Source organism: Heptranchias perlo, chromosome 16 (genome assembly GCF_035084215.1).
Source record: "Heptranchias perlo isolate sHepPer1 chromosome 16, sHepPer1.hap1, whole genome shotgun sequence".
Taxonomy (NCBI): domain Eukaryota; kingdom Metazoa; phylum Chordata; class Chondrichthyes; order Hexanchiformes; family Hexanchidae; genus Heptranchias; species Heptranchias perlo.
The window spans coordinates 46502927-46527607 of record NC_090340.1 but is presented as its reverse complement, the minus strand read 5'-3'; the positions used below and the strand labels follow the sequence as shown (position 1 = coordinate 46527607).

Genomic DNA, 24681 nt, shown 5'->3' with positions numbered 1-24681 from the left:
ATTACCATGGAGGTTATACTACACATTATAATAAATTAATGTATATCTTGGAATGATTTCAAAGTTGTAGCCAATCTTGAGATTCAGATAACAGTTATAACTGGCTCAAGATTTGTTCTTTTGGGTTATCATTTAAACCACTCAATGAGGCTGTTGCTTTGTCGTCATTTCAAAGTATCTATCAGTTTCTTTGCAGGTCATAACTGGGGAAGATGTGATACCATTGAGATCCCTAATGGAGAGTTGTCAAGTTTCAGTTCTCGCCTATGATAAGAAGTGGGTGTGGGGATTCTCCTTCAGCACTTGTCTTGTTACTTTATTCTTTTCTGCAATCTTTATTTTCTGTTTCTTTTCTACTTCTTGTTCTCTGACTTGCTTTCATGTCACTTACACTTACTCTCTCATTTTCTCTGTTCCTCATCTGTTTCCTTATGTTTTGTTTTACTTTTTCATTTTTTTTCTGGCTACAAGTACTAGTCTCCACTCTAGTGTGCTGCTCATACTCCTAAATTACCTAGTCCTAACCTATGATTCCTCAGCCCACCCAGCACTGTCCAATCAGCAATAGTTGGCAGTTTATACACACCTTTGATGAAAGAGAGCCACTCTGCTGTCTGCAAATCAAGGGTGATATAAGCATTGTCTCAGGTGTGCAATTTGATTTTGGAAATTTGGGCTGGTATGAATTTGAAAAATGTCATGCAATGTCGCCCCAGTCAAAATTTAAATTTATTTGGGAAGTATGAGTCAGCACTTGATCAGCATATGGCTGGGAGATTTATAATGATTTTGCTTTCACTTCCATTGAGATCAATTGCCACAGTGAATTCTCCTACATGACTGTTACATTTACTGTTTAATAAGCAGAGGGATGATTTGGGAGGGAGTTGGCATTGTCCATTTTTCTTCCTTGAGTGAATGGCCCAGATTTTGCTGGAGGGGGGCATCTTGTGACTTGCCCCATTAGACTTTTTTCCTTACCCTTCAGCTTGAAAAAGTTTTGTGCTGTAAGTTGCTGGAAGTGCGAGCTGGTAACTGCGCAATGAGGGCAACGTGGCATCTGGGACTTTGGTGAAGGACAGGACCATCAGTCTATCTCCTTAACCAATGAGATTTAAGGATCGAGCAAGCAACGGGAATGACGGAGAAGGAAATAGGGTGAATTAGAGTCAAATCAGGTATGGAAAGAGAAATAAAGAGAGGGAAAGAAAGATTGGATTAAAAGAGAGAGAAAAGTGACAGAAAGGAAAAGTAAGAAAAAAATGTTAACATTTAAAAAATCTCTAACAACAATTTACTACCTGTAGGAATGAGACTCCACAGTTTAAATTGTTCCATTTCTAGGCTGGGGAGGTTGTTTGGCATTGCAGGAGCACAAATCTCCTCATTGAAAAGGTATTTGTGCTGTTAAGTAGTAGCCCTAACTTTCTACGGCAAGTTTAATCAGCAATTAATGCGCAAATGTAGCAACGTCACAAAACTGACGGGGAGGTTAAGGGTGAGATGCAGTTTTCCCGAGGCTAACGATGGAGCGGCACAAATCATCCAGCAACCTGTGGCGATTTGCAATTCACAGGGTACCTTTTCCTCGCCACAAGTTGCAGAACGATTTACGCACTAAACCAGCGAATGCCATTAAACTCTCAGTTATTGTGGCAGCAAAATCTGGGCCAATATCTAATTTTTGAAAGGTTCTCTGTATGGTGGGATACCCTCCCACCATACAGAGAACCTTTCAAAAATTGAGGCGAAGTGATAGCTATGGGACTTAAACCTTCTAGTTAGGAGGCAAGCATTTCATTGTTTGTACTGGTGAGTGACTACTTGTCAGTGGTGGTCTATGTATTGTAACTTTATATCAATATCAAAAATCTGAAATTTTTATGTGGAAAATAATCAGTGAACCATCATAATACCTAATAGTGCCATTACATTGTTTCACCATACCATTTTATTAAAGTTTATTAACACTAAAAAAAGAAAAAATACAGTTTTGTGTTGCTTTTAATTAAAATAGAATAAATGGGATGTAGCATATTGGAAAGTAGAATCTGAATGTTCTTTATCTTGTGCAAAAATCTAGAGGTGCATTTTTACACGTCTTGCACCGTCAATGATATAAATAGCAGTTATCCATTTTTTTTTACCTTACCTAGTCCATCAGTCAAGTCTGTCAAAAACCCTTTCTTGTGTACTTCAATCCTTTGAAATATCTCTGCAGTTTATTTTAAAAATCAATTCTGTACATTGCAAATTAATTTTTAAGGACATATAAGTGTAGTAGTTCCTCTACGCAGTAAAGCTGATGTCTGACTGCATTTATTTTAACCATTGCAGTGATAAATTTCTATAGCACTTTGCAGAACATTAGCCTGAATTTCAGTCTCTAGAACTAGAAAAATAATCCACACTAAGGTCACAATATGAGAGCAAACCCCCCATAAAGGATGGTTTATAAATTAAAATTTAAACCTTTGTTATACTTGTATTTATATAGTTCAAAAAGAAAAGCTTTCGTAGCACTACAAGTTCAGCATTTTGATAGGTTTTAAGACATGAGATTATTGCACAATTTATTGATGGCTTTAGAATGCCGTTTATATCAACAAACTAAATAACTTAAATGACTACTACGTCATTACAAAAATAAAGCATGATCAGGAAACCATAGTTATTGTGCATTCTTGTTCTTTTAAATGGCTGCCTTTGTCCTAATTCATAACGAAATGTTGACGTGTTTGAAAAATCTGTACAATAATTTGCATCCTCCATGGCACAGTGTAAAGTTTCACGGGAAGAAAAAATGATTTGGAAAAAACCATGCTACATCTTGATGGTTAAATAGTGAAACAATATATCATTTCAGCCAAAACTGCACCATGACAATTTTGTTTTAAAAATTATTATTTTTACAACTATGTCTAGCTTTTATTAAAATAGTCTGGGGAGATTTTGCAGGGCTGTGATTTTATTTTATGAGTCTTCTGTCTGACATTGTTTCAGTGAGAAACATTCTGACTCCTGCTACTGCTGCTGTTTTCAAATTTGACAGATGATGGAATCGCAGATGAAATGTCTGAATCTCTAAATTGCTAGCGATAGATATAACAACCCAGCTCTCTCTTTCCCTTCCCCCTCCGAACCTGACCATGCTCTGGAGTGCATGTCTTTCTTTTGCATTAATTTGGTCATACAACCACTGCAGCACATAAATACTCAGTTTTGCTGCTGATGCTGTAGCTTGATATTTTATATTCTTGCTTTCTCTGGATTCTCGGCCTTACAATTAGAAAACATGGTATCTCAATGCTGTGACATAAAACAATGAGAGCATATTCACTTTTGGTTTCTTCATTTCATGGGTTTATATGTAAGCTTAATTTTAATTACCCCTGTAGATGGATAGTGGAAGGCATAAATACAGACCAAAGAACATGGCGGCAGTGAAAGCTGCATTAAGCAATTAAAGATAGGCAGCGGAGAAATGAAATGATGTGGTGATTTTTCTTGGTAATTGCCTCAGTGATCGGCTTTGATCATAGGAGAGTAAAAGAGATGTGCGCAGTGACGACACAGTATTTTATATGAGAATGCGCAATGTAGCTGTATGCTGCTTTACATAACCACAGTTGACCTGAAACTTCTAGATGCATCTCTTTCCGTTTAATTTAAAAATAACATTGCTACTGCAGCACTTATAAATAATCAAGTTCTGCCATATATAGATACATTCAAATGAGATGTAAAAAAATTACCATTGAAAGGAGTTAGAATGCTTCACTTAGCACAATTGTATGTTGCACATTTGTGAAGGTGGATTCAGCAATAAGTACAAGACTCTAATCTTAGCTGCTGTTCTATTGATTTGCTGCAGACCATAGCCTCCGGATACTGCATAGATAGTAATTAAAGGTAAATGATCTATAAGCCACCTGGGTCTTGTTCATTGCATCAGTGCTTTCACAGGTAGAGTTAGAGATAGGCAGTTTGTATCAGTATCTTGAAAATAGACACTGCTTACCTTGTACATGTGTTATTTTATTTGTTTTGTTTTGATCTTCACTGATTTAGAAAGGAGATAGTTGTATTTCATGCTGTAGAAGTATTCACCATTTTTATAACAGTACATTATTGCCAATTAAAATAAGAGAATTTCACAATGGATAAGTTTTAAGAAAAAATATCCCATAGGGAAAATAAAGAATATCTGTCCATGTTTTTTCAATGAACCTCGTTATTTGCCTTTGATTCCAGTATGTATACAATCAAATATACATGTATTTTAGCCAATGTAGTCGTCAAAGTCTATAATTTAGCACAATGGTATACATTAATATTGCTGTAAATGGGTGTGAAATAGAATCATAGGAGGATTCGGCCATTCGGCCCATCGAGCCCGTGCCAGCTCTTTGTAAGAACTATCCAATTAGTCCCATTCCCCCGCTCTTTCCCTGTAGTCCTGCAAATTTTTTCCCTTCAAGTATTTATCCAATTCCTTTTTGAAAGCCGTGATTGAATCTGCTTCCACCACTCTTTCAGCGCATTCCAGATCATAACTACTCGCTGCGTAAAAAAGTTTTTCCTCATGTCGCCGTTGGTTCTTTTGCCAATCATCTAAATCTCTGTCCTCTTAAATTTGATTTATTTCTGCTGCTATAGTCTTTTTGGCTTTCTGGTTATATCCTACCATTATTTTAAAATATTTATAATTTAGATTGTACTGCAGGAAAAACTTATTTGTTTTCTATAAGAGCAACTGAGCATGCAATTGATTGTTGTACTTGGCAAGCTTCATACAACAATCAATTATGCTCCGTCATACTTGTGGAAAACCTACCAGTTTGACTCCCAAAGGGATCGCAACAGTCTCTTTAATTTTTAAAAGAGTAGGGCAATCACTATATGTTATTTGAAATACAGAGATTTGGGTCTGTTGTTCAGCCTGGGAAGAGCAAAACTATTATTTCCAGTTCACGCCAGAATTCTGACAGGAACAAATGGAAGTGAAATCACAGCCACCACTTTATTTAACTGCAATTGGATAAGACTGGCTCTTCTTTATTTGCTACACTCTGCACACTGTGGGTCATTCACATACCAAACTGGGGAAAAATGATAGACATTGGAGACTTTGAGACTTTTTGTGGCAGAATAATGTGATCTTTTCCTTCCTGCACTATATAAGAGCATTCACAGACAGCTATCTCATATTGATGTCAGCCACTTTGTATCTGATGTGTTTCATAAGAAGCCTTTTCTGACAAAGTATTGTACCTTTTCACTGGCCTTGGAGGTACAAGATTTAATGAAAGAATGTTTTGTTAATCATTTAGCACCATTTGATGCAGGTTCTTAAATTCATAATTGACTGCCTTACCTGTCACCAGCAACCATGTACATTGTTTTTGGTGCCTTCTCTTTAACCATTAATTTGCTTTGTGCAAAATCTGCTTGGGCTCTCAAAAAAAAATGAAGTGCAAGAGATACCAATCCTACATCCAGCCAGAGATGACATATACCGAGCAGAGAAGTTGCTGAACTCAACTCTGGATACAGCAAAGGCTATGGGCCCCGACAACATCCCGGCTGTAGTGCTGAAGAATTGTGCTCCAGAACTAGCTGCACCTCTAGCCAAGCTGTTCCAGTACAGCTACAACACTGGCATCTACCCGACAATGTGGAAAATTGCCCAGGTATGTCCTGTCCACAAAAAGTAGGACAAATCCAATCCAGCCAATTACCGCCCCATCAGTCTACTCTCAATCATCAGCAAAGTGATGGAAGCTGTCGTCGACATTGCTATCAAGCGGCAGTAACTCACCAATAACCTGCTCACCGATGCTCAGTTTGGGTTCCGCCAGGACCACTCGGCTCCAGACCTCATTATAGCCTTGGTCCAAACATGGACAAAAGAGCTGAATTCCAGAGGTGAGGTGAGAGTGACTGCCCTTGACATCAAGGCAGCATTTGACTGAGTGTGGCACCAAGGAGCCCTAGTAAAATTGAAGTCAATGGGAATCAGGGGGAAAACTCTCCAGTGGCTGGATTCATACCAAGCGCAAAGGAAGATGGTAGTGGTTGTTGGAGGCCAATCATCTCAGCCCCAGGGCATTGCTGCAGGAGTTCCTCAGGGCAGTGTCCTCAGCCCAACCATCTTCAGCTGCTTCATCAATGACCTTCCCTCCATCATAAGGTCAGAAATGGGGATGTTCGCTGATGATTGCACAGTGTTCAGTTCCATTTGCAACCCCTCAAATAATGAAGCAGTTCGAGCCCGCATGCAGCAAGACCTGGACAACATCCAGGCTTGGGCTGATAAGTGGCAAGTAACATTCGCGCCAGACAAGTGCCAGCAGTGACCATCTCCAACAAGAGAGAGTCTAACCACCTCCCCTTGACCTTCAATGGCATTACCATCGCTGAATCCCCCACCATCAACATTCTGGGGGTCACCATTGACCAGAAACATAACTGGACTAGCCATATAAATACTTTGGCTACAAGAGCAGGTCAGAGGCTGGGTATTCTGCAGCGAGTGACTCATCTCCTGACTCCCCAAAGCCTTTTCACCATCTACTAGGCACAAGTCAGGAGTGTGATGGAATACTCTCCTCTCCACTTGCCTGGATGAGTGCAGCTCCAACAACACTCAAAAAGCTCAACACCATCCAGGACAAAGCAGCCCGCTTGATTGGCACCCCATCCACCACCCTAAACATTCACTCCCTTCACCACCGGCCCACAGTGGCTGCAGTGTGTACCATCCACAAGGTGCACTGCAGCAACTTGCCAAGGCTTCTTCGACAGCACCTCCCAAACCCGTGACCTCTACCACCTAGAAGGACAAGGGCAGTAGATACATGGGAACACCACCACCTGCACGTTCCCCTCCAAGTCACACACCATCCCGACTTGGAAATATATCGCCGTTCCTTCATCGTCGCTGGGTCAAAATCCTGGAACTCCCTTCCTAACAGCACTGTGGGAGAACCTTCACCACACGGACTGCAGCGGTTCAAGGAGGCGGCTCACCACCACCTTCTCAAGGGCAATTAGGGATGAGCAATAAATGCCGGCCTCGCCAGCGACGCCACATCCCATGAACAAATAATTTTTTTTTAAAATGAATTAGACTGATCGTGTCTGGAAAGAAGTAGTACTTTGAAGATCCAGCCTTCAATTTGGTGTTGATAACTCCCTGCAGAAAGTTCAAATTACAATGTAAAGAGTGCTAGTAAGTCACCAACTGAGAACTCCACTCTGCATCTTCAGTGCTTAACCTTGATAGAGCAGACATTTTCTCTGTTATGTCTGAATGAGATAAGCTGTACTCTTAAATTATGATCCAAATAGTGAGCCCAACAAGAGAGTGGCTGAGGTGGGTAGGCCATACCATTAGTGAAGGCTCTCAGTGCCTAAGTATCTAGCCCGTTTGTACCATCAGTGTTGCAAGTTTGGGACTGGAACATGCTGAGGATAGCGCAAGCATAACTTTTTCAGCTCTAAAAATTAGCCTTTTTGGTGCAAGGATTTGGAACAGTGTTACAAGTAATGAAATTAGATCATTCAATCCCTTCATCGTAAAGGTAAACTCAGCTCTATCGACACTACTTATAATAATGTTGGGACCACCACTGTAGATCACCACTATATTCAGGAAAATCCACCGCCTTAAAACAGCTCTGAAGGGGCTGCGGGGGAAGGGGCAGAATATGAAAGGGAATGAGAGGATCAGGGACACATTTTTGGTTATTGGGACTAAATAAAAAAGCGACACACAGATTATACCGGGCAGTGATTATGAGAATCTTCCAGAATACAAGAGAAATTACAACAGCACGAGAGTTAAGAGAGACAGTTAGTATCAAATGTTTGAAATTAAGGTAAGTAACATATTTTCTCTTATGATGAGACATTAAGGAGTAAGTAACCATGAATAACAGCTATCTTTTTGATAACCCATCTTTATCAACAATTCTTTGCTTTGGGATGGAGTGCCTACTGAAACATTAGATCCATCAACACCACTCGGTCACCATGTCAAGAATCCTAGTGCAAAAATCAACAAGAACTATATGCAGTTTGGTTAATGCTACAGTTTATCCTAGTCCAACTTCAATGTCAGTTAATTATTGTCTGAATAGATGACACCACAGTGGAACCTAAACCTAGGGGAGGTATGCAAACTGATGCCCTGAAGATCAATGCAAGAGATGTGAGATCTTTGTGGCTGATTAGCAGGTGGCAGAAGCTGAGACTAGGTAACAGACTCCTACAGCACGATTCATCCTGTTAGATCACTTTGTCACTAAGTAGTGGTATTGTTGATATTTTCGCAATAAAGGTCCCACAGGTGGACTTACTTACCTTGGGGGATAATGCGCAAATGTTGCTACTTTGTTCTAAGAATCAACACTAAAACTTGGTTCTGCATGATCTTTCTAATCCCTGGCACACTATACAACTATGTGCTTGTTCTCCCTTGAGGTCATCCTCAGGATTATGCTGAATCTGGTTACCTGACCATCTAGAACTCCTAGAGGCACCTCCCTTTTACCTGCAGCAAGAATGAATATCTTATTCCTTAAGACGAGACAGCTCTGGCACCAGCCTTGACCAAACTGAGACTAATTACTTGACTATTGAATGGGACAGATTGAAATCTCACAGACTGAGTTTCCAGACCATAATAGCTTCCAATAAGTCAACTACTCAATGTCTGTAATTATACGGAAGTACTTTGTGATCTGTTAAACTCAAACATTTGATTTTTAATTCCTGCAACATCACTCAGATGCTTCTTCAGTTCCAAGAGCTAATTGATAAACCCAGATTCATTATGCTCCTTTCACCTATTCATGAGAATCCTTTGGGATTACATTCTTTAATAGTTAATGTTTGTGGCCGAAATATACTGCAGTTACCACTAGGGTAATTGGAACCCATTTTAGGCCTTCCCAGATTTAAATTTATTTGTGACATCAGTGCTAAGTTAAACCACATAATCAGAGGTACAGTGGGACCTTGATTATCCACCATAATGGAAAGAACCCTCACCCCACATTGGACAGGTGAAGTCGGCTAATGAAGAGTATCCAGCAGTACTCCTCTCCTGTGCTCTGCTCATGCTGACAAAATGAGTTGGCACTGGAAAATGTATGGCAAAAGATCTAAAATAGAGCCTGAAATAAAAACAACATCTAACATTTATATAGAATCATAGAAAATTTATGGCACGGAAGGAGGCCATTCGGCCCATTGTATCCGTGCCGGCCGAAAATGAGCCACCCAGCCTAATCCCACTTTCCAGCACTTGGTCTGTAGCCTTGTAGGTTATGGCACCTCAGCGCATATCCAGGTACTTTTTAAATGAGTTGAGGGTTTCTGCCTCTACCACCCATCCAGGTAGTGAGTTCCAGACCCCTATCACCCTCCGGGTGAAAAGATTTTTCCTCAGCTCCCCTCTAATCCTTCTACCAATTACTTCAAATCTATGCCCTTTGGTTATCGACCTCTCTGCTAAGGGAAATAGGTCCTTCCTATCCACTCTATCTAGGCCCCTCATAATTTTGTACACTTCAATTAAATCACCCTTCAGCCTCCTCTGTTCCAAAGAGAACAACCCCAGTCTATCCAATCTTTCCTCATAGCTAAAATTCTCCAGTCTTGGAAACATCCTCGTAAATCTCCTCTGTACCCTCTCTAGTGCAATTACATCCTTCCTGTAATGTGGTGACCAGAACTGTACACAGTACTCAAGTTGTGGCCTAACCAGTGTTTTATACAGTTCTAGCATAACCTCCCCGCTCTTATATTCTATGCCTTGGCTAATAAAGGAAAGTATTCCATATGCCTTCTTAACCACCTTATCTACCTGTCCTGCTACCTTCAGAGATTTGTGGACATCCAAGGTCCCTCACTTCCACGACACCTTTCAGTATCCTTCCATTTATTGTGTACTCCCTTACCTTATTTGCCCTCCCCAAATGCATTACCTCACACTTGTCCGGATTGAATTCCCTTTGCCACTTTTCTGCCCACCTGACCAGTCCGTTGATATCTTCCTGCAGTCTACAACTTTCCTCCTCACTATCAAATACACAGTCAATTTTTGTATCATCTGCCAACTTCTTAATCATGCCCCCTACATTTAAGTCCAAGTCATTAATATATACCACAAAAAGCAAGGGACCTAGTACTGAGCACTGCGGAACCCCACTGGAAACAGCCTTCCAGTCACAAAAACACCTGTCGACCATTACCCTTTGCTTCCTGCCACTGAGCCAATTTTGGATCCAACTTGCCACTTTCCCTTGGATCCCATGGGCGTGTACTTTTTTGACCATTCTGCCATGTGGGACCTTGTTAAAAGCCTTACTAAAATCCATGTAGACTACATTAAATGCACTACCCTCATCAACCCTCCTTGTTACCTCCTCAAAAAATTGAATCAAGTTAGTCAGACATGACCTTCCTTAAACAAATCCATGCAGTGACTGTCCTTGATTACTCCGTGCCTTTCTAAGTGACGGTTTATCCTGTCTCCCAGAATTGATTCCAATAATTTGCCCATCACCGAGGTTAGACTGACTGGCCTGTAATTACACGGTCTATCCCTCGCTCCCTTTTTAAACAATGTTACAACGTTAGCAGCTCTCCAATCCTCCGGCACCACGCCTGTATCCAGTGAGGATTGGAACATGATGGTCAGAGCCTCCGCTATTTCCTCTTAAAGGGAAAAAGGCTTAAGGGGAAAAAAACAATGCCGAACCAAAGGAGAGAGTAGGAGAGGTGATCAAAAACTTAGTCAAAGAACCATAGAACCACAGAGGTATACAGCACAGAATGAGACTGTTCTGTCTATTGTGTTTATGCTGGCTGTTTTCTAGAGCAATCCAAAACTACGCCACTGCTCTGCTTTCTCCCCATAACCTTGTATCTTCCTCTGATTCAAATATTTATCAACTTTCCTTTAAAGGATGCAATGGTTTCTGCCTTAACTACTTTTGTGGCAAAATATTCCACGCTCCAACAACCCATTCCTAACCTCTCACCTCACTCTTGGTGACAATTTTAAATTGATGACCCCTCATCACTGACTCCCCAGATACAGGAAATTGTTTTTCCCTATTCGTGCTGTCGAAACCTATCAAATTTTAAAAATCTCTATTAGATCTCCTCCCAAACTTCTTCCCTGAAAATAGTCCCATTATCTCAAATCATTCCTTATAGTTATAGTTTCCCATGCCTGGCATCATCCTGGTGAATCCATGTTGTATGCTGTCTCTGGCTTCAATGTCCTTTCTATAACTGTGGCTTAATCAATGTTTTGTACAAATTTACTATTACTTCTTTACTCTTGTATTCTATGTTCCAATTTCTAAAACCCAAAATTCTGTGATCTTTTATAGCATTATCTACCTGCACTTGCACTTTCAGGGAATTATATTTTTGAATCCCTGAGGCGTATTCTCATTTCTGTGTTCTGACAAAGGGTCATCGACCTGAAACGTTAACTCTGTTTCTTTCTCCACAGATGCTGCCTAACTTGCTGAGTATTTCCAGCATTTTCTGTTTTTATTTCAGATTTCCAGCATCTGCAGTATTTTGCTTTTGACTCTCATTTCTTCTTTTGCTTCCCAAAATGTATAACCTCACAATTATTCACATTACCTGTCTGCCTATACTCCCAACCTATCTCTTCCTGAAAGCCCTTCTCCTTGTTTGCCAAAACCCATACTTTTATGTCAACAGCAAAAGATAAGCTTGTGCTCCCTATGCCCTGTGAGATAGAGGGGGGCAAGACTATGGGGGAATTTAAATACCAGGGTAAGTATTTTTAATTTGAGAAACTAGGAGCCAATGTAGGTCAATGAGGGCGGGGGGGGGGGGGTTGATGGCCAAGCCAGATTGGATGCAGGATCGGATATAAGCAGCAAAATTTTGCAATAATGGAGGGCAGAGGATAGGAGGCCGGCCTGGAGAATGCTGAAGTAATTGAGTCTGGCGGTTACGTAGAAGTACATAGAATTTACAGCACTGAAACAGGCCACTCGGCTCAACTGGTCTATGCTAGCGTTTATGCTCCACACAAGCCTCCTCCCACCCCTCTTCATCTAAGCCTATCAGCATAATCCTTCTATTCCTTTCTCCCTCGTGCTTATTTAGCTTCCTATTAGAGGAGAAAATAGAGTTTTTTGAGGATGTAACTAGCAGAGAAGATAAAGGTGAACCAGTCAATGTAGTATATTTGGATTTTCAAAAGGCATTTGATAGGGTGCCACCTAAAAGGCTGTTACGCACTTAAGGGTTCGTGGGGTTGGGGGTGATATATTGGCATGGATAGAGGATTGGTTAACGGACGGAAAACGGAGTAGGGATAAACGAGTCATTTTCGGGTTGGCAGGCTGAAACGAGTGGGGTGCCACAAGAATTGGTGCTTGGACCTCAGCTATTTACAATCTATATTATTGACTTGGATGAAGGGACCAGGTGTAATGATCCAGGTTTGCTGACGATACATAGTTAGGTGGGAAAGTAAGCTGTGAGGAGGGCACAAAGAGTCTGCAAAGGGATATACACAGGTTAAGCGAGTGGGTAAGAAAGTGGCAGATGGAGTATAATGTGGGGAGATGTGAGGTTATTCACTTTGGTAGGAACAATAGAAAAACAGAATATTTTTTAAATGGTGAGAAACTATTACATGTTGGTGTTGAGAGAGAATTGGGTGTCCTCATACAAGAAGCATAAAAAGTTAGCTTGCAGGTACAGCAAGCAATTAGGAAGGCAAATGGCACGTTGGCCTTTATTGCAAGGGGGTTGTCGTACAAGAGTAAGGAAATCTTCCAAAATTGTACAAGGCTTTGGTAAGACCTCACCTGGAGTACTGCGTACAGTTTTGGTCTCCTTATCTAAGGAGGGATATACTTGCCTTGGAGGCAGTGCAACAAAGGGTCACTTCATTGATTCCTGGGTTGAGAGGTTGTCCTATAAGGAGAGATTGAATGGAATGGACCTATACTGTCTGGAGTTTAGAAGAATGAGAGGTGATCTCAGTGAAACGTATAAGATTCTATGGGGACTTGACAGGGTAGATGCTGAGAGGTTGTTTTGCTAGACTGGAGAGTCTAGCACTAGGGGGCATAGTCGCAGGATAAGGGGCCATTTTGGACTGAGATGAGGAAGAATTTCTTCACTCAGAGGGTTGTGAATTTTTGGAATTCTCTACCCCAGAGGGCTGTGGATGCTCTGTTGAGCATATTGAAGGCTGAGATAGATAGATTTATGGACTCTGGGGGAATCAAGGGATATGGGGATTGGGCAGGAGAGTGGAGTTGAGGACGAAGATCATCCATGATCTTATTGAATGGCAGAGCAGGCTTGAGGGGCCGTATGGCTTACTCCTGCTCCTATTTCTTATGTTCTTTCTTATGTTCCTCTTAAAAGCACCTATGCTATTTGCTTCAACTACTCCTTGTGGTAGTGAGTTCCATATTCTTACCACTCTTTAGGTAAAGAAGTTTTTCCTGAATTCTCTATTGGATTTATTGGTGACTACTTTATATTTATGGCCCCTCATTTTGGTCTCCTCCATAAGTGGAAACATTTTCTCTACATTTACCTTATCAAACCCTTCATAATTTTAAAGACCTCTATTATGTCACCCCTCAGCCTTCTCTTTTCTAGAGAAAAGAGCCCCAGCCTGCACAGCCTTTCCTGATAAGTAGATCCTATCAGTTCCGGTATCATCCTTGTGAATCTTTTTTGCACCTTCTCCAGTCTGTCTATATCCTTTTTATAATATGGAGACCAGAACTGTGCACAATACAAAGGCATGGATGAGAGTTTTGGCAGCAATTGGGCTGAGATTGAGGCAGAGATGGGCAATGTTACGAAAGTGGAAGTAGGCAATCTTTGTGATGGAGAAGATATGGGATCCGAAGCTTGACTCAGGGTCAAACAGGACGTTGAGGATGTGAATAGTTTGGCTCAGCCTGAGACATTGGCTGGGGAGAGGGATAGAGTCAGTGACGAGGACACATTGTAGTGGGGGGCGAAGACGAAGTTGCAGCTTATCGAAGACTCAGAAGTCCACGTTTCAGTGAAATGGAACTTAACGTATTGAGAAGAGTGCAAAAAATAATGTGTTTTTTGTAACGGAAACATGGACTACAGAGAGTTATTGGCAACTGGTATAGGTGATTTTTATCAAAAATGTCAATTGATATTCAAAAGTATATGGAACTACAGAGGACTGTCACAAAAGTATAAACAACAATGTGCAAGGTGAAGCTGTAATGATGAGAAAAAAATATTGCACAGAAAACCGAAGAGTAAGAAAATAGCTTGTATGACCAGAGAGGCAGTTGCATAATTGTTCAGGATAACATTGACAGCTGCTCATCAAAGACTGAAGCTGAATCTGATATAATAATGTTTGTCTTTTGTATTCATCAGGAGTAATTTCATATAAACATTTAAAAAGTTGTTTTTTTAATGAATACCACACGCTATATGAAAATTTTGAAAATCCTCAAAGTTCTGTATTTCTCAATAGTTTTTGTAAATTGAGTAGCTTTTTAACTTTTGCAACAATCCTATTGCTGGACAAATAAATAGGAACTTAATGACAGTTCAGTTTAACAGTGCAAATTGTCTTGTCTGACTCCAGGTCTTGCACTAGGACAAGAAACATCAACCAGTTTGCAGTTAGCTGTATTAAAATAAGTTTCTGATGACATTGTTTAAATGTTCGCACAATTTCACAGTATTTACACTGGTATATGCTCTGTTATCTACTTATCCATATGGAATGGGTGTCAAGGGCTTCGAGTGAACAGAAGTGCATTTAAAGGTCCCTAGAGTAAGATTTGTAGCAGTATTTTAAGAATACTTGTGAATCCTTTTTCTTTTGTCTTGTTCCTGTTTCGGTAGATTTTGTGCCAAATGTTCTGGCACGATAATTTTTTTGGTATATATGTGATATTGAGACGATGGCCCCGATATTTGCGGGGAGCAGGCAGGGGTGCCTGTCAGCAACCGGGAAATATGGGGCAGGCGGAGTTCCAGCCGAATTTAATGGCAGGACCTCATTAGAGTTTTTAAAATTCCATTTACTCCAAAAGCCTGCTGTACGAGACCGCATTGACGGAGAGGAGGGAGGGAGGAAGAGATTGCGGGGGGTGGGTCTGAAGATCGCCGAGGGAAGAGATCAGATTGTGGGGGAGAGATCGAGGGGGGGTATCTGAGGATTGTGGGGGTGTTTTAAGATCGTGGGGGGAGAGATTGGATCATGGGGAATCTGAAGATTGCGGCAGGTTTGCTTGGGGGGCCGGGGGAAGCACTCCTGCTTCTCCTGGCCCACAAGCATTGCTGGAGAAGCACTTAACTGCTGGATCTGGCAGTTCTCACGCTGCTTTAGCTGCCGGGTTTCCCGAATGCCAGGAAACCCCCGCTGGAGGCGTTAAATCCAAATGGCTGACAAAATCTGAGGCACAGAGCCTCATTAACATATTAGAATTACCAACTTACCTCTCGCAGGTTACTTGCCTGACCCCCAACCTGCCTGGTTAAACCGGAAGTAGACGCGTTCATGGCGGGTTGGGGTCGGGGTTTCCCATTTTTAACAATTTAACACCCCCCCCCCCCCCACTACTGTCCCACCTGTGCTAGGGGTGTTAAAATTCCCCCCCAATGGATTTTCAGCATGGTACCTCTGCCCCTGCTACAAAGTCTTACAACTTCTGGAATACTCTATCACAGTTGGTGCTCTATTATGGATCTTGCTTTCATACACTTAGTAACGTTTTCAGGCAGAGGAAGACTTTCGGTCCACCGAGTCCATCTATCCGCAGTATTTCCATGGTGCATTTCAAATAACCCTGAATTCTATTTGTTGACCAGAACCTGTCTAGTTCCTTATTGAAGCCCGTTGAGGTTTTTGTTCCACCATCATCTCAGTGTCCTCAATAGAAACTTTAGATATATGGTACATTGCAAATAGATTTGTCGGATATATTGCACAAACTGGCAATGTTGATCAAGCTCATCATTATTTCATGATGCACCAACATGCATAACTACGGTATAAGCACTCATTGTATTTAGGAGTGTTGACAAAAAACTCTGATTAAGAATACTAACTTAAGTATTATTGGAGGTGTTGAAGCCTCATCCAAATGAGTCTTATAATGTAGGTATCATAAAGACTTATGAATAGCAAAAAATGACACCTTACTGGATGTAATCCCTCTCTAACAATTGGCTAAATTGTTTTTTAATACATGCTCAGTTAATTTGGAGATTCTGATACAGTAAGCTACTGTAAAAATTACTGGAACCTTACAACACCAGGTTATAGTCCAACTGTTTTATTTGAAAATCACAAGCTTTCGGAGGCTTTCTCCTTTGTCAGGTGAGACATTCACCTGACGAAGGAGAAAGCCTCCGAAAGCTTGTGATTTTCAAATAAAACAGTTGGACTATAATCTGGTGTTGTAAGATTCCTTACATTTGTCAACCCCAGTCCATCACCGGCATCTCCACATCATGGTAAAAATTACTGGCAGTTGGAAAGTAGGGCCTACACCTAACATGACCTACACACATCAGATTAACCTCCATAAAGTTTACATTGAAATGTTGTTGAAATTACTAGTGTCTCTTCAAGTCAAACTATGTCTATTTGTGTTTACAGCTTGGAAGTCCTCACACCACACTTCAAGAGAACCAAATTCAATCCTTGAAAACCAATAGCCTACTGAAAGCTGAGGTAAAAAAAATGTATTGCAATCATTTTTGGAGCAGGGGAGTATAAATTGTATTACAATAGCATGCTGGGAATGCATTGTGTTGTCAACAAATGGAATTAATTGTACTGGTTGAGAATAGATATTTTTCAGAAATTAGTCATAGTTGAATATTACATTTTTCCACTTCGGCCCATTAAGGGCAACATAGCAATAGTGACAATTACAGGTGGTAACTATGTTGATTCTTTTAAAATTTTGGTGAAAATCAAATTAATAAAATATTTTTCAAATGAAAAGCACAAGCCTGAGTGAATAAACATTAACTTAACTTGCCTTGTATCTATTGTATCTTCTTTCTGGCATGCTATATTTTTTATATCAATTTTGAATGGACATCAACAACAGATTCAGAAACTCAATGAAAATTGGTCAATTTTGCAGATGATATTAAACTAGGAGGAACAGTGGAATTAGAAATTATAAAATAAGTTGGATATAATATGCAAGTGGGCAGAACATTGACAGATAACATTTAATATAGATAAGTATAAAGTGCTGCACATAAGAAGGAAGATTGGGAGACACGTACTCCCTGAAAGGTGTTGAAATAGCAAAAGGTGAAATTGAAAGAGATCTAGGAGCCTTAGTAAACTTGAAGCACAACATGCCCAACCAATGCAGAGCAACAATCAAGCAAATAGAATTGAATTGTATCATCAAAACAGCAGCAAGGAAGTCACAATGGAACTGTATAGTGCCCTAGTCAGATCATATCTTGGGTACTGTGTCCAGTTCTGGCCACTGAGATGTAAGGGAGCTATTCCGCACTGGAGGCAGTGCAGAGACTGATCCGTAGTGTCAAATGTCTTATGAGGAAAGACTGGAGAGACTTGGGCTTGAGAGACGACCTTATTAAAATATATAAGGTAGTAAATAGTGTGGAAAAGGTAAATCATGAAAGTTGCTTTGCACTAAATTGAGAGAGTAGGACAAGGGGACATGGTTCATGCTAGCAAATTTAGGACTGATATCAGGGAGTTCTTCACATAAAAAGTTATCAATACATGGAATGGACTCCCACATAGAGTTGTGAAAGCAGAACCCTGGAATCATGTAAGAAGCAATTGGATCTTACAATGGCAGTGACTTTATGTTCTTTCTCGATGGATGAACTAAGATGAACAGAATGGCCTTCCTCATCTGTAATTATCTTGTGGCATTATTGTACCCAGAATGACATCTGGGAGTATTGCTCTGTTCATGAACAGTGGAATTGAGTATATCATTGATGATTGAACAAGGCTAGTCGGCTACAAAAATCATTTGTTACTCAGCCATATTTTCCCCGTTTGATAATTTTATAGAAAAATTAAAGAGTGATGTAATGTGGATGGAAAACGCTAATAGACTATTGATTTGTGTTTAACACCGCTCTGAGCACTGCTGCTATCTAAAAATGGATTCATGAAAAGTGAGAGAAAAGACAGATGTATACTAGCTAGAACCTTGTTGAAAACTAATTATGAAAAACTGCAGAATTACTCAGCAAGACAGACTATCAAAAAAGGGGTGTTCAATTCCAGATCAAAACTGGAGTTAGTGATCTTAATAAAGACTGACATATTAAAGTATTACCATATCAGTGATAGAAGTAAATAGCACAGAGGAGTTTTCTGTCCAAATCATGTTGTAGTTGCTATTGGCAAATATCTTGCAATGCAAGGTCAGGAGGAAGTGTGGCCCAGGAATGGAAAGGAATTAGGAGGCTTACAACTCACAGCAAAACCGACTCCAGGCACCAGATCTTTCATAGTAGAGCCATCGACCTTGAGTCATAATTGAGGAGTGAAGGTATGTGACTCTATTGTAACATCTCAGGTGTCAGCCTCTTTGCTGTGCATCACTCCATTAAGGAGGTAACTGAAGCAATATACCAGAATATCTGCAACTGGATAAACTTTGACCAACATTGACTAGTAGCAGAATAAGAGGCAGTTTAAGTTTTGCAAAATTGGTAGCTTTTCCATGGTACTATTAACTATACTCAGATAGCATTCATGCGTCTAACATCAATTGTATGGAATACCTAAATAGGAAATATTATTCCATTAACAACTTGTATTTATGTAGCACCTTTAACATAGTAAAACGCCCCAAGGTGCTTCACAGGATCATAATCAGACAAAAATGGGCACCGAGCCAAATAAGGTGACGTTAGGACAGGTGATTTGGTTAAAGAGGTAGGCTTTAAGGAGAGTCAAAGGAGGAGAGAGAGGTGGAGAGGCCAAGAGGTTTAGGGAGCAAATTCCAAAGCTTAGGACCTAGACAGCTGAACGCATGGTCGCCAATGGTGTAGGGGATGGATAAGAGGCCAGAGTTGGAGGAACGCGGAGTTCTCAGAGGGTTGTAGGGCTGGAGGAGGTTACAGAGCCATTAGAATGAAATAAACAAATAAATTTGGGGACTTATCATGTTCTTGGGGATGTCTTAAAGCACTTCACATACAATGAATTACATTTTAATGTGTCGCGACTTGTTATGTAGACAAAGAAGATGCAGCACTATTAGTTCCAGAATCACAGCAACAAAATTGATGGGTGGATTGGAATGGACCAATGGTCTCTGCTGCCCAACACATTACTAATGAAAGTTGTACCTGGAGTGGCCATACTCTCCATAGTAGTCTGAAGCTCGGTTGGGTGATCATATAGCACTACACAGCAGCTTCTCCATAGATGTTCCAAACTACAGGCTACTTTGCACATGCTCAAATGACTACATGAACTATTGATGCTCAGATACCAAAATGCTTTTATAGACAAGCCCTCTGTGGTCTAAATCTCTGGGTTTGACAGCTGAAGTAGCCCTCAAACTAGCCCTCTGGCAAGCTGTTTGCAAATCCTTTAGTTCCACTGCACTTGGTCCTCCTCACTTTTGCTATATGCTTCACTAAGTCCTCCCTCTTGCAATTTAATGACCCTCACAGTGTGGATTTAAGAACATAAGATCGGTGGCTGAATGTCCTTGACTGCTAAAGTGTTCCCCGACTGGGAGGGAACCCTCCTGTCTGGCGATTGTTGCGCGGTGTCCGTTCATCCGTTGTCGCAGTGTCTGCATGGTCTCGCCAATGTACCATGCTCCGGGGCATCCTTTCCTGCAACGTATGAGGTAGACAACATTGGCCGAGTCACAGGAGTATGAACCATGTACCTGGTGGGTGGTGTCCTCTCGTGTGATGGTGGTATCTGTGTCGATGATCTGGCATGTCTTGCAGAGGTTACCGTGGCAGGGTTGTGTGGTGTCGTGGACGCTGTTCTCCTGAAAGCTGGGTAATTTGCTGCGAACGATGGTCTGTTTGAGGTTGGGTGGCTGTTTAAAGGCAAGTAGTGGAGGTGTGGGGATGGCCATAGCGAGGTGTTCGTCGTCATTGATGACATGGTGTGATGACACCATCACACGAGAGGACACCACCCACCAGGTGCATGGTTCATACTCCTGTGACTCGGCCAACGTTGTCTACCTCATACGTTGCATAAAAGGATGCCCCAGAGCATGGTACATTGGTGAGACCTTGCAAACGCTGCGACAACGGATGAACGGACACCGCGCAACAATCGCCAGACAGGAGGGTTCCCTCCCAGTCGGGGAACACTTCAGCAGTCAAGGACATTCAGCCACCGACCTTCGGGTAACGCAAAATCGTCGAGCAGAAATTGATAGCCAAGTTCCGCACCCATGAGGACGGCCTCAACCGGGATCTTGGGTTCATGTCATGCTACACGTTACCCCACCAGCGAACAAATGTTATCTGTTTTTAATATAACGGGTCAATTGCTGTCGATATGTTTCTGCCTTTCTCGCTCTTTTTTTTAATTGGCATCTCCACATCATCTGTTTTTTTAATTCTGGCCATTTGTATATTCGGTGGCCTTGTAGGTAACACCAATCTGTCTGAACACTTTGGTTGCCTTGGCAACGGGCAGTTGAAAAGACTTCTGTAATCACTAGGCATTGTTCTGTGATTTATAAATGCGATAGGTTCGAGGATTTCATTTCCACATTCACCTGAGGAAGGAGGAAGCCTCCGAAAGCTTGTGGATTTTAAAATAAAATTGTTGGACTATAACTTGGTGTTGTAAAATTGTTTACAATTCTCATCCACAGAGGTAGCAAGTATCTCGTACCTGTTGGACAAGGTCAAGGGCTGAGGCTCCTCCATCACTGCAACCTCTGTTGATGTTTGACACTATCAGACGCAGCACACTGTTTGGTTGAGGCTGGACATGGGCTCTGCCATCTCCTGCTCTTGGGCACATCGAGGAACACAAGAAGACTATATTTTAGAATGCTTAGCAGTGCAATATCCCTTGAAACAGAGCTTACTTGGAAGGAATTCTAGTGTGTTATGCTGTACTGCAGCAGTATATGTCCCTTTAAAGGAATGAATAAATAAGTGAGTGCAATGATAATTAATTAAAATCGAAGGATTGTACTAGCCATGATCTTGGGGGAGGTTACTGACCAACTCCTCCTCCCTCCTTCTATTGCCTTCAGGACTAGAACCTCTAATGCCCTCCCCTTGTACCCTTGTAAGGAGCCAAAGGTCGTAGCTGGTCTTCTGAACAGGTCTTTCTCCTCTGCAGACCTGTAAATCGTGCACCAGCACATGATTTTCTGTTCATCAACAGGTGAGCTCCCAATCATAGGCATTTTCCTTGCTCACAATAATACTGGGAGTAATTTTAACCCCCCAGGATGGAAGCTGGGTGGGGGGGGGGGGTTAAAAATAAAAAAATCGGTACCCTGACTCCAGTTTTAACTGAGGCGGGTACTCTCCGGAGGCGGATCCGTCCTTAAAATATTTTAAAGAGGCTGCTTGCCTCAAATTTAAATGTGTTTCCCATTTAACTCCTGGGGTCCATGCTTTCTGGGCCTCGGGAAACTCGGCAGCTGAAGGGAGGCGAGAACAGCTGAATGAAATTGGTAATTGCCATGTGGGAGCAGGAGTGCTTCCCTCCGGCCCATCAAGCTTTACCTGCTTCCATCCCCTTGATCAGCCCTCGCCGCCTCCCCCACCCTGCGATCGGACCCCTGATGTCCGCCCCCACCCCCGCGTCCAACTCACCTCCTGACCTCCGATGTCCAACTCCCCCCCCCTCCTGCGCTGATCTCCTCCTGGCATCAGATCCCCTCGATTGCCACCTCTCAGCATTGGACCCCCCCCCTCAATCTTCTCCCGGCATCAGAACCCCCGATCTCCTCCTCTCGGCCCACAATCTTCTCCCCTGCCCTGCTTCCGCCCCCGATCCTCATGTCCTCCATGTCACCCCAGGTCCTCCATGGCCCACGATCTCTCCCTCTCTCCCTCCTCTCCAATCCCCAACTGCAGCCTGGTGCTGTAGACCTCCCGCCCGACAGCCAGCTGGCCTGCCTCTCAACCTGGCTAGCTGCGGTCAGGAAACCGATTTGAAAAATTTAAAACAAGTTCCGCTGTTAAATTTGACAGGACTCCTGGGAAGCCCCTATTTCCAGATTTCCCAGCTGTTACATCTCCCAACCCTGCTCCCTTCCCGCCTCTCCGTTATATTGAGGCCACTGACTCCGGAAATATGTAACAAACCCACCTGGTGAGAATCTGACAGGATTGCATTGTGCGCTCGCTTTACACTTTCCATTGAAGTCAATGAAAAGTACAATTGGGCGGAATGTAAAACAGGTACTTGATCTGATCCTGTCAGTTTCCTGCCAGGCAGGTTAGATTAAAATTACCCCCATGGCCTTTGACAAAATCGAAGGTCATTCACACAGAAGCTGCTCAATTTTCCCTCTCCCCTCAGTTCCCAGTTCTCCCTCCTGCTGCCCACCCAACTGAGCCCTCATCCATCTTAATCTCTGTAATATCTCCCCATAGCCCTTATAACTCACATCGTGTCCAATAAGCCAACTACCTGCTCCCTTGATCTTCTCCTGTCCCACCTAATTGCAGTTCCTCGTTCTTGCTGACATCATCAACCTGTCTTTGTCCTCCAGTACTTTCTCCACTGCCTTCAAGACTGCCGTTACCACTTCAACTCTCCAAGAAACCCACCCGTAAGTCCATCCCTCCAACTACCATCTCTCCGATGACCACCTGATCTCCAACCTTCTTTTTCTCTCCAAAGTTCTCTAACCAGTCATTACCTCAAAACTGCACTCTCAGGAGTGCCTCAAAACTGCACTCTCTCAGAGAAACAATTACGTATTTTTCATATTAATTGCCTCTCTTCTGACTACGGATCCACAGCTGATATGAACCTGTCATGAGAAGCAATCCTTTTTTAGGCAAGCTTTTAAAATGACTTGTATCTAGATCATTTCTGTGTAAAATGGGCAAAGAAGCCAAAATCATGGCATTGCCTAATAATCATAAAGGAGGTTTATCAACCAGAACTATGAGAAATATAATTTAAAATGATAGTTTGAGGAGGGGGGGTTAATGTGGGATTGGAACCTCTAGATTTGAAAAGAAGATTAATTAAAGCCCTAAACAGCAACAGCCTGGAACTACTGATGGACTGCTACAGGTCACAATTGAGGGGCACATGAGTGGGAAAGTGAATTGGAGACAGATTCATAGCAAATCTCTTCAGAGAAATTGCCACTAAATATCTGGAAAGACTATAATAACAGCCCTACTGAATGTGTATTAGCTATATGGTTGAGGAGTCACAAGCACTCGTTATAAGATCAGGACATTAAGGGAAGCCATGTTCGTCTTAATTGCAGCATAATCATAAATGTTATAATTATTCCTTGTGTCAGTGGAGTAATCTGTTGTTACAACCACCCGAGGGAAAATAGAATATAAAAGGACTGTTCCTCAAGAACAGGAATCGTTTGTATCTTTTCCATACCAACACCAGTATGTAGAATAGATCAACTTAATGAATTGTTACTTTAATATCTAAATATTGTGGAAGCACTGTTCATTATTTTAATTCATTCTTGGGATGTGGGCATCGCTGGCAAGTCCAGCATTTATTTCCCATCCCTAGTTACCCTGAGAAGGTGGTGGTGAGTCGCCTTCTTGACCAGCTGTAGTTTGTGTGGTGAAGGTGTTCCCATGATGCTGTTCGGTAGAGTGTTCTAGGATTTTGACTCAGTGACGATGAAGAAACGGTGATATATGTCCAAGTCAGGATGGTGTGTGACTTGGAGGTGGTGGTGTTCCTGTGCACCTGCTGCCCTTGTCCTTCCAGGTGGTGGAGATTATGGGTTTGGCAGGTGCTGCTGAAGAAGCATTGGTGAGTTGCTGCAGTGTATCCTGCAGATGATACACACTGCAGCCACGGTACACCGGTTGTGGAGGGGGTAGACGTTTAGAGTAGTGGATGAGGTGCCGATGCTTTGTCCTGAATGGTGTCTAGCTTCTTGAGTGTTGTTGCCGTTGCACCCATTCGAGCAAGTGGAAAGTATTCCTGGCGTGTGCCTTGTAGATGGTGGAGATGTTAAATTATTCAGTTGGTGAGCTGAGAGGTTTAATGGGTTTTAACTGATTTGTATGGTTTTGCCTAAATATTAAATATTATCAATTATCATAAATACCTATAAAATAAGTGTGGCGAAATATTATGCGATTCCACCATGGATCACTGGAAACAATAAAATGCAGCTCATTGTTTTTAGTTAGCAGTATTGCAATGGAGAACTGCCCATTTTAGAAACTGGGAATTTACATTTTTTAGTACTGAAAGACCATTGCAGATTTCAAAATATGTGAATGCCAAAGATTATATATGCAAGAATGCTTTGCTGTAAAATATAATATATTAATATATATACAGTAGCAGATGTCCAGCAGCCATTACGAGGCAATAATTTACTCAAGTATTTCTGATAATGTCATAAACCACTCAGCTTATGAACATCCACAAACCTAAGAAACTGAATT

General features: G+C 41.7%; 1 protein-coding gene across 1 annotated transcript in view; it reads left to right on the top strand.

Moving 5' to 3' along the window:
- Nucleotides 1-24681, top strand: part of LOC137333349 (early endosome antigen 1) — a 586801-nt gene that overhangs the window by 238755 nt on the left and 323365 nt on the right. Inside the window, exon 10 of the mRNA XM_067997503.1 lies at nt 16697-16771. Coding sequence (XP_067853604.1) covers nt 16697-16771 — 75 coding nt within the window. The remainder of the gene's footprint in view (nt 1-16696; nt 16772-24681) is intronic.